The following is a 10,142-nucleotide window of genomic DNA, read 5'->3' on the forward strand; positions in this document are numbered from 1 at the left end:
TAATTCAGGGCGGAGAGGCTCGTCAAAATGGGTCCTAATTAATTATAGAGAATCACAGAGATCGTCCCTGTGGTTTGAACCAATCTGCGGGTTTCATCCCTGTCTTTTGTTTTTCATTCGTATCGGTCATTTCTTACTTCTAAACTTAGGGTGTTTGCCAAAAAGAAAAGAAGTTGTTTTAAAAGCCAAAAATTTGTGACTTTTGGATTTTTGGTTTTCACCTGTCTTAAAAGTTATCCAAACACATTTTAAAATTTTCTTTTTGAAAAAAATTATAAAGCAAATTAGGTTAAAAATCAATCCTAAACATCCCTTTCTACTTCAGCCACCGGACTCAAACAATCAATGTCTAATATGTTTGTCATGATGTTCTTCAGACATCGGTTACGATAAGATATTTGTCACCCTAAACTGGCATGTCTAGCTGTAGCAAGCAGCTTAGATGTGGGGTGTCATCCTCGTATAGATCTATACAAAAATCATCGCTCTCCCTCAAATAGACTATGGTTATAATTACAGGACTTACTATGTACAGTAGGTAGGTACGAGTAAAGGAGTGTCTCACAAGAGCCTTAACTAAATTTACGCGAATAGAGTATCAAATTATTTAACGCTATAAATAATGTTTCAAGTGTGTATTTTGATTACAACCATTAGCGATAAAAATATAATTGTTTTTATCGAAAGTGTCAAAATATTTGATGTTATCGTGGAAAACTTGTCGTTATCCCAAAATATCGTGAAAATTTCGAGTGTATTAGAATTTTCACTAACGGCCCGATTAACATAAGGTTTGTCACAAAAGGCCCAATTTAAATGAAATTGGCACATAAAGCCCAATTTAAATAATGAATTATCGTAAAAGGTCCATTTGCATCAAAATAAACGTTTTAGCCCAAAATTTCTAAAAATGACATAAAATGCCCACTTTTATCAAGAAGGACTCTTTTGACCCAATAAAATCAATAATGACAATAAAGGCCCAATTATGTTAAATATGATATTTTTGGCCCAAAATAACCGAAAATGAAAATAATGGCGTATCTATGTTAAAAATGACATTTTTGGCCCAACATAGCCAAAAATGACTATAATGGTCCATTTATGTTAAAAATGACATTTTTGGCCCAACATAGCCAAAAATGACAATAATGGTCCATTTATGTTAAAAATGACATTTTTGGCCCAATATAGCCAAAATTGACAATAACGGCCTATTTATGTTAAAAATAACATTTTAGCCCAATAAACCGTGAGTTGTCAAATAAGGCCCATTTTTATGAAAAATGCCACTTTTGGCCCATAAAACCATGAGTATCCCATAAAAACCCATTTTTATCCTTATTTGTCAAATACGGCCCCTTTGTACACTTTCTTTAGTTTTCTAGTAACTTTTAACATGTTTTGATCTTTTCCAACATCATAGAAAGTTACATTAAGTAACTTGTTTACTAAAAGGATGAAACTTGATGAAAACAACTTACCAAGAGGATGAAACTTGATGAAAACCTCTTGAAAACACACACCAAACTCACGAAAATTGCAAGGGGAATGAGGGAATTTCATTGAGCTTAAGAGGGAGATATGAGAGAGTTTGAATGAATTTGAAGTGAGGGATGAGGGAGATGGGGGACTCGGTCGGATTTAGAAGGGAGGAGGGAGATATTAAATGTGGTCACTACATGGTGGTTTAGCACATAAATATAGAAGTATGGTGGGTAATTTGTGTGGATTACCACCATGCATTAGTGAGGTGTCATAATATAGACAATGCGCTATTATATATATATATGGTCGAGAATAAGAGAAGGAAGAAAAAAATAATATTTTTTGGTTTAAGGTTGGACTGTAACCGAGAACACAATAGCCCTTCAAGGATTTTCCAGCCCAAGGAGGCCCAATACATGTTTTCGGTCCAAAAGGGTAAAGGAATGAGTTTTCGGCCCATTAAGGCCCATTAGACAGTTCTCGGCCTAAAGGTTGGCCCATTTAAGAATTTGGCCCAACGAGGTTAAATAAATGGGTTTTCGGCCCATAGAAACAAATTGAGAGTTTATCAACCCAATAAGGCCCATGAAGGGTCTTATGGCCCAAAATACTATTACTTAATGAATTTAGGTCCAACTAGGGCCCAAATGTGGATTCTTGGCCCAAAAGAACCAAATTGAGGGGTTACCAACCCATTAGGCCCAATAAGAGAGTCCTAGTCCATCGGGAGGTTTGAATCGGGAAGTTAGGGTTAAAACTCAAAGTTGAGTGAATGAATCGTATTGAACTAGGTTTAGAGCTTTCACGAGGAAGTTTTGACTTGAAACAAATTTCTGGATGTATAACTGATCTAGTATTGAAGTTTGGTTCACGTTTAATATAGTGTCATAGAATTACACAAGGAACCATCTTGTACATGAATAGAAAATTCTAGCCCTAAAATGCCAGTTGTGACAAAAATAAGGAACATACAATAATATATGGTTCACATGCTCAAGGTAATTGTGTTAGATCCACAAGTGAATTATAGAGGCCTATTCGTTTCACAATATTAAGGTTTATAAGTATGAGATATGTAAATACGAAGAATCTTATAACTAACAGAAAATACAGGCCAAGCCCACAAAACAACCTAAGTCATCTATAGAAGGCTTCAGATCCTTCATATGAGACACCTACCGGAAATTCACTTCTTGAATCCCCTTAAAGAAAATTCCCTCGTCTAGAACTCGCCTTCTCATAAATTCCCTTCAACTAGCATTATGGAAACCAATTTTTAGAGTCGATTATTTTGAGTATTGTATAAAATATACTTATAATCGTCTATAGAAATCATGGTTCTAAAAAGTGCGTCATGGCGCGCCTCAAGGCGTGTCATGGTGCGAGGCATGATCTATCCGTTACGAAAACATCCAAGGCAAGTTTGTTAAGCGTGACACCCAAATAGCGTGTCAAGGCGCACCTTATCGCGTTATGGCGTGAGTTTTTTTCAAGGCGCGAGTTTTTTTTTTTTCTGATCAGCCCTAAAATTAGTGATGAGCAAATGGACCGGGGAACCGGCCGGAACCGGTACCGGAACCGGAACCGGCACCGGAACCGAAACCCGATGGAACCGGTCGGGCCGGGACCGGAACGTTATTTTTGTGGATTTTTGGAACCGGGAACTGGAACCGGTAGAACCGGCAAAAACCGGAACCGTATCATGCTATTTTTCAATGACCGGTTCCAACATTTGAAGACACGACAAGAACCGGTAGGAACCGGAACCGATAGAACCGCCGGGCCGGTTCGGTTCTTGATTTTGGCCGAAGTTCGGGCCGATTCGGTCCTTTTGCTCATCCTTACCTAAAATAATTGAGTTTTTGTTAACTTTTTGATACTAAATATTAATATAACACTTCTAAAAACTTGATATATTTGATGAAATTCAATAATTATATGATTTATCTTTTTTTTTAATTTATATAAAATAGTCACGCTTTGAAAAACGTCATGACTCGCCAAAGCTTGCTATGGCTTAACTTTGACCTTGTCGTCAAGCTCACGCCTCATGTTATTTAGAACCTTGATAGAAATTAAGTCCTAAAGTTTTATTCTTGAACCAGTAGCCCCCATTGGCTCTTTCGGGAGTGTAGCCCATTGTTGGCTCGTAGTAGCGGCAATGACCCTTGATCTCTCTACAATGTATAAACATAGACTAAATTGTATATTTGTTAAGAAATTCTTCTTTAAAAAGTGTTAAAAGGCTTAAAAAAGTGTTGAAAGAGGTTTCTCCAACACTTGCAAAAGAGGATGGAGGCTAAGGGGGCATTTGGTTCACATATTTTTTTTTTTTGGAAGGAATGAAATTTTTTAAGGAATCGAAATTTGTTATGTATTTGGTTGACATTAAATGTTTTTTTTTTTTGAAGATTTTTCGAATGTATTAGAAAGTAAATTATGTAATATGAGCAAAATACTATTTTAACGATATTTGAAACTTATTGTTATATTTAATAAAAGCTTAGGTGTTTAGGTGTAGGCGTTTGCATGTGGTTGTGGATGTGGGATATGTGGATGGGATAGGGTTGGGTGGGATGAGTGTCGACATCGTTACGTACATGTGGGTCTGGATGTGGAATTTTTAAAGATTTCCTATTCCTTTGATTTTATTAATGGAATGCCATTTCTGCTAGAGTTTATATTCCAGTTCTTCTAAATCGTGAACCAAACAGATTCTAAGAAAATGATATCAACTTAGATTAGATGAGGATGCCATCTGAAAAGTAAGACCTTTTAAAAACTTTCAAATTTCACCACGAAGCCTTCTAATAACAGTACCAAAAATGCCAAAGGCGAAGCCTTATGAAAACAAGATGCAAGAAAAGGATAAACATTGAGGAGAAAATAGAGAAATCTTAAAGGGTGACGAAAGAGGTTTGTTTAACCATTGCAAAAGAGAATGGGGGCCAAGGGGATGAATTCTAATTGCTCACATATGCACCAGTATTGTGTACACAATGGGTATCTCTCTTACACTATCAATGACATAGATGAACCCGTACATATTAAGCTTCTAAGAACAATATTTGGAAGCATCATCTACTTGGCCATCTACAAGAATACATTACAAGATCAAGCAAACTGAATATATATGTACAACATTGCATAAGAAAAGTACATAAAGAACCTCAAAGCTAATACCGAGCACATATAGTTTTTGAGATGAAAATAAGTTTAATCTGATACCCACCTGCAACATGGAATTCTAATTTGTAGTTTGGTTTAACCTACAAAATGTAGTTCGATTTTACCTTATAGAAATTAAATTAGGCTCCATCAGCTCCATTCAGAGATGCCAACATATATGAAAGATTCGGAGCCATCAAGAGGTGAGATGTCCCATTAAGATAAGTCCAACCAAGAGCGTACCTTGTGATGGAACCATTAAGAGGCATACCAAACAGCCTCTTATTCCATGTGTCTGGATAGACCTAACCACTTTGGTGGGCTATAAACATGAAATCTTTTTAAAGAAAAGAAACAAATATAAAACCATACATTTTTCATTATCAACCAAAATGAGAAATTTTTCATCAAAACATAAAAGTCAAAAACACATCTATACCAAAAAAAAACACTCTTAAGGATGTTTAAACTTAAGAGTAAATAGCAACAAAAAGCAAAACTAGCAGAAGGAATATGAATAACAGATTAACCAACGTTATGAGCTATGACACACAAAACAAAAGAAAACAAAAAGTGCGTTGGCTTTTAATTAATATTCCCATTTCCTGAGTTCCATACCATCCGGTGCAGTTCCTTCCACCTCCTTCGATCCCACCTCTTTCCAGTTGGTCGACAGCACTGTCCCGTTCGACTCCACCTGTTAGTTACAAAATACCAAAGCGTACTTTTATTTATTACACCATTCTCATTTCTTTCTTTCTATTACCACAATCTACTTTCAATCCTTTTTCTTATTAAATACTCACTTTTCTACTTTGAAAAAACAACCATTTATATATACCACTATACTTTCAAAAAAAAAAAAAAAAACTCTTATCAAGCCATATACTTTGAAAAATCCACCAATTGTAGCAATTCTGCTTTCAGTTCTTTTCTTATCAGAACATTACACTTTTAAAAATCTACCCAATTATCGCCATGAAAATTGCTTTGAATTTGGATGATATTGCTATAATCTTGGGTAGATTTTCAAAAATACAATGTTGTAATATGAAAGTACATTGCTAATTCTAGCGTTTTAGGAAAAAAAAAAAAAAAAAAGTTGGTCTTACAAAAGATTTTCTCATGGCCCTTCTTGTATCCTCGTCAGCATCTTGATATATGTCACGGAAAAACTTGTTCAGAGCTGCATCACCATCAAGTTTTTCATCTTTTTCCTGAAAACAAATAAGTATTATTATTCAGTTATTACTTAGTAAGACTGAATGCCATGTCATCAGTTGTGGGGCCAAGTGAGGCATCATTAGGTCAAAAGATAGATATACCTCCTTTTTCACTTGAGCTTCAAGTTTATCCCAGTCTTTTGTAGGTTTTGAGGAAGGGTACATTGGCCTTTGATTACCTATATTTATCAATCATTAAAGAACAAGTTTACTCACTATAATAAGAGTAAGTTACAATTTTGGTCCCTGAGTACAGCTAATTTATTCATTTTTGGTCCTAAAAACTTCTCTTGCAAGTTTTATTGTTATTTGAGGTTTTCCTAATGTTTTTTTGTCCCTGTTCCAAGTAAAAGTGACTAATTTGAGGACCAAAATTACAAAAATCATCTATACTCAAGGACCAAAATTAGTCATTTTACTTGAAACAAGAACCAAAAATGTTACAAAAACCTCAAATAAGGACCAAAATTGCAAGAGAAACCTTTTGGGGATAAAATTTTGACAAAAACAAAGGACTAAAAATTCAAATTACTCCTAATTTAATATTGACTGGATAAATGATGTTTAAAAAACATTTGAGAAAATGAGTGACCTGATGAAACAGTGCTGCTTCTTACAACCAAACTGTTATTACTAAACTCAAGAGATGTCCAGTGAACTGGTTCCACTTTTGCAAGACGAATTTCTATTTTTGTTGACAGGACAACATATTTGCAGTTTGCAGGAATTATCTGTTTTATTAAAAAAAAAAAAAAACACGATATGTAAGTTAATATAATATATATTAAAGAAAAAACAGTTTGCTTTTAAGTGCACATGTTACCTTTCCAAACAATCGTGGTTGAAAAATGTAAGCCTCTTCACCAGGGATGTCAATTGTCACACTTAGCTGAAAAAATAAAAACAAATAAAACCAGTTACTAGCCATTAAATAGCAACATAATATTTATCTAGAAAAATGAAAAATAAAAATGAAAAATAAAAATGAAATGGCAACATACTATTTGTTCACCAAAGCTAACTGAGACATTCTCAGCTGGTATGCCTTTTGCAAATATACTCACAACTGCCTCCTCTGGTTTTTGATAGAATTCATGCCTGCATATATATAATATATATGGTTTGTTGGAAAATAATACTAGAAAATATATATATATGAGAAAGTAAGTGCAACAAATTTTTCATGTTGCCAATTAAGAGCCTCGTGAACTCATTTGCTGATTATGGAATAGCCTTAAATGTGCATTAATGCAACAACATTTTCACAGATTAACCTATTTATAAAATAAAGTGGGGTCTTGTACTTTTATACACAAAATATGTAGCAAAGTTTCATTTTAATACCAAGAGATGCAATTTTAACCAGTAGAAACATGGTTTGTATAATTCATGTCAGTTGCATTATTTGGTAAAAAACGTAAAACATTGTTAAATAGATCGGTTTAAAAGTGAAATATCACATAAAGGTGTAAAAATGGAACATTGCTGGAAAAAACGTTGCATATTTTGGTTGTAGTCTCATAGACTGGAACACGGTTTCATATTTTATCTAAAGAAACACTTTGTTGCACTAATTAAGAAAAAAGATAAAACGTCATTGCATAAATGCACATTTAACCCTTATGGAATTAGTAATTATCATTTTCTATAAATATATATATATATATATATATATATATATATATATATATATATTAGACCTGAATTTTGGTTTGGCAGGAGTCCTTGTTGCCAATTCGGTAGATACATTATTTACTTGTTCCACATCTTTTGTAGCTGCATCGGTTCTTTCAGGTGCTTGAGAAGTCGCCACCTCAGTGGGGGTTGAAATTGAATCCACAGATTGCATCGATACCTCATCATTTTCCTCTGTTTATTAACAAAAAAAAAAAAAAAACAAATTTAGAAACTTTTTATTCGTTTGGGTAAAATAGGGTTTGGGGTTTAGGAATCACCTGCAATGCATTTGTCACACTTTTGGATCCATTCTATGAATCTTGTATCATCTGGAACTAAAGAAGCACCAGCTTTGAAGGCTGTTTTAGCTGTCAGATATTCTTCAAGATTGAAACATGCAGTGCTGTCCAAATGAGAAGCAGCCAAACATTTAATTACTGGATGATATTCAATTATTCATATACGTAAGCCCAAGATATCAAAATGACACATTTTTTAAAAAAAATGGGTAACAAATTAAAATGAAATATTTCAAGAGCCTCTTACCCTTTGCGCAGATATGGTTTTGGATTTGTGGGGTCCAACTCAATTGCTTTGTTCGCATCAGAAACAGCTTCTGTTCCAAGGAATAATAATAATAATAATAATAATAAACATATGATCTTGTCTGCTTATGTTGAAAAGGGATGATAAATATAGAAACTTTCATGGCAGTTATCTTGAAATGGAAAGGTCAACGGCACGAAACACGGATGAGTACACAGCACAATTAAGCAATTATGCATAAATATCTTAAAGTGGCATCACTGATCACACCTTGTTTACTTGAGTAGGGATGTATTTTTAATTATACAGTACAATATATTCTATAAAAATAAGATATACTGTACAAGTTTAGATCCTATGTTTTAAATGTGTTGACCATACAAGCAGCTATGTACTTTTATTAGTATGGTAAAACAGTGTAAATAGTTTGTGTATTCTCATAGTATAAAGATAAGTAAGAAAAATTGGTTAGTCTGGATCATGATCAATCTGTTTAGATTAGTTGGATAATGGGTCAAATCAGTCACAATCCAACTTGAGTATTTATATTGTTACCATATAGAACTATGACAAGAAGTTGTGTTGACATAACGGATGTATGCATACTTATTATATAGAGAAAAAGACTATGCAGGTGCTGTTTTTGGTTACACTTCCAGGAAGTAAGAGATATCGACTGCTATATCCATTAAAATATAGGCAAAAAGATAACATAACTAAATTTGGGAAGGAAATAAGGGATGAAACAAAGTAACTAAATTTAAAAGGTTACAAACATTTTTATAGACTTAAAATCGATGTACTTTTTGGCGTTATGAAATATGACAAAAGAAAGAATATACAACAACATCAACATTATTCTATCCTCCCTCATATTGCTATCTAGGGTAAACCAACACGCAACCAAAACAAGTCATGTAATTCATGAAAATGAATAGCACATATTCACCAACTGTGTGCTTATTCAATCTTTCAAAATCTATTCATCTATGTTTGTATTCTAATTTAGAAGTAGACTACCTGCATTTAATTTGCATGGCTTCTCAAATAGTGCCAACTAATGCCAAAAGGGAGTAATCAACTCAACTGGTCATTGACAAATTACATATTCTTTTACTTTGAAAATGAAAATAAGTGTGATTCAATGAACCTGTATCATTGCAGACACAGGAAGTGCATGAAACTCAAATTCACCAATTGTTAACCTAGCAATCAACTCTAGGAATCAAGAACTTTTGATATGGTGCAGGTTCTTTAGCTTTTATATCACTACCTCGTAACATGAATGACATAAGACACACCGTGAGTACTCACATTCTACTTTCAAACTAATTGATTGATTTTGAACATAACAGATGTCATTTAGCAACAAAAATCCATGGATCATAGAACTGCATAAATTACCAATTTTCAAAACTTACTTTAATCAAACATGTTTCAAGCTACTAGAACAACTCAGCATAAACAAACCTATATCAATTACCACACCAAAAAAACACCTACATATAAACCAAAGTATCAGACAACTAATCAACTCATTAAGCCATCACAAACATCTCTCCATGAACAATCGGGATGTCAGGTAACCAAAACGCTCAGAGAGCTACCTGTTAGACAAAATCAAATTCTACAACCTACCATTAATCAGATATGCTATTTATCCGGTTGAATTAAACTACGCATGCAATAGAAAACTACAACACTTTGTCCGGGTTGTTCTTCGTATCAGGATCTGAACATACAAATGAACAAATAAGAGACGTGGTAAACCTGTGAAGTTTGTGAGCTTGATGTTAGCCTGAGAGCGATCGGAGAACAGGTCGGCGTCGGTAGGGTTGATGAGGATGGCCTGGGAATATAGGTCAACGGCGAGTTCAAAGTGATCGTCAATGAAAGCCTCTTTAGCCTTGGCGACGAGATCAGACGCCATTGACTTGCAGTGAAGTCTCTAGAAACAAACGAGGAAGACGAAGTTAAAGTACTGAGACGGACGATTGCTTGACTTGAGGTTTTAAAGCAATGTGAAAAAAAGGCCCGAAA

At 34.2% G+C, this 10,142-nt stretch overlaps 1 protein-coding gene across 1 annotated transcript; it reads right to left on the bottom strand.

Annotated features, from left to right (window-relative positions):
• Window positions 1-5,015: 5,015 nt before the first annotated feature.
• On the bottom strand, window positions 5,016-10,142 carry LOC145008899 (protein SGT1 homolog B-like). The gene is made up of 10 exons (XM_078967525.1): window positions 9,873-10,142; window positions 8,103-8,172; window positions 7,835-7,959; window positions 7,580-7,748; window positions 6,881-6,977; window positions 6,703-6,768; window positions 6,472-6,610; window positions 5,982-6,058; window positions 5,769-5,873; window positions 5,016-5,353 (listed from the first exon to the last, which is right to left on the bottom strand). The coding sequence occupies exons 1-10, from the start codon at window positions 10,030-10,032 to the stop codon at window positions 5,246-5,248; spliced, it is 1,116 nt and encodes a 371-aa protein (XP_078823651.1). The 5' UTR covers window positions 10,033-10,142; the 3' UTR covers window positions 5,016-5,245.

The sequence above is a fragment of the Lactuca saligna genome, chromosome 8, assembly GCF_052625555.1.
Source record: "Lactuca saligna cultivar CGN05327 chromosome 8, ASM5262555v1, whole genome shotgun sequence".
Taxonomy (NCBI): domain Eukaryota; kingdom Viridiplantae; phylum Streptophyta; class Magnoliopsida; order Asterales; family Asteraceae; genus Lactuca; species Lactuca saligna.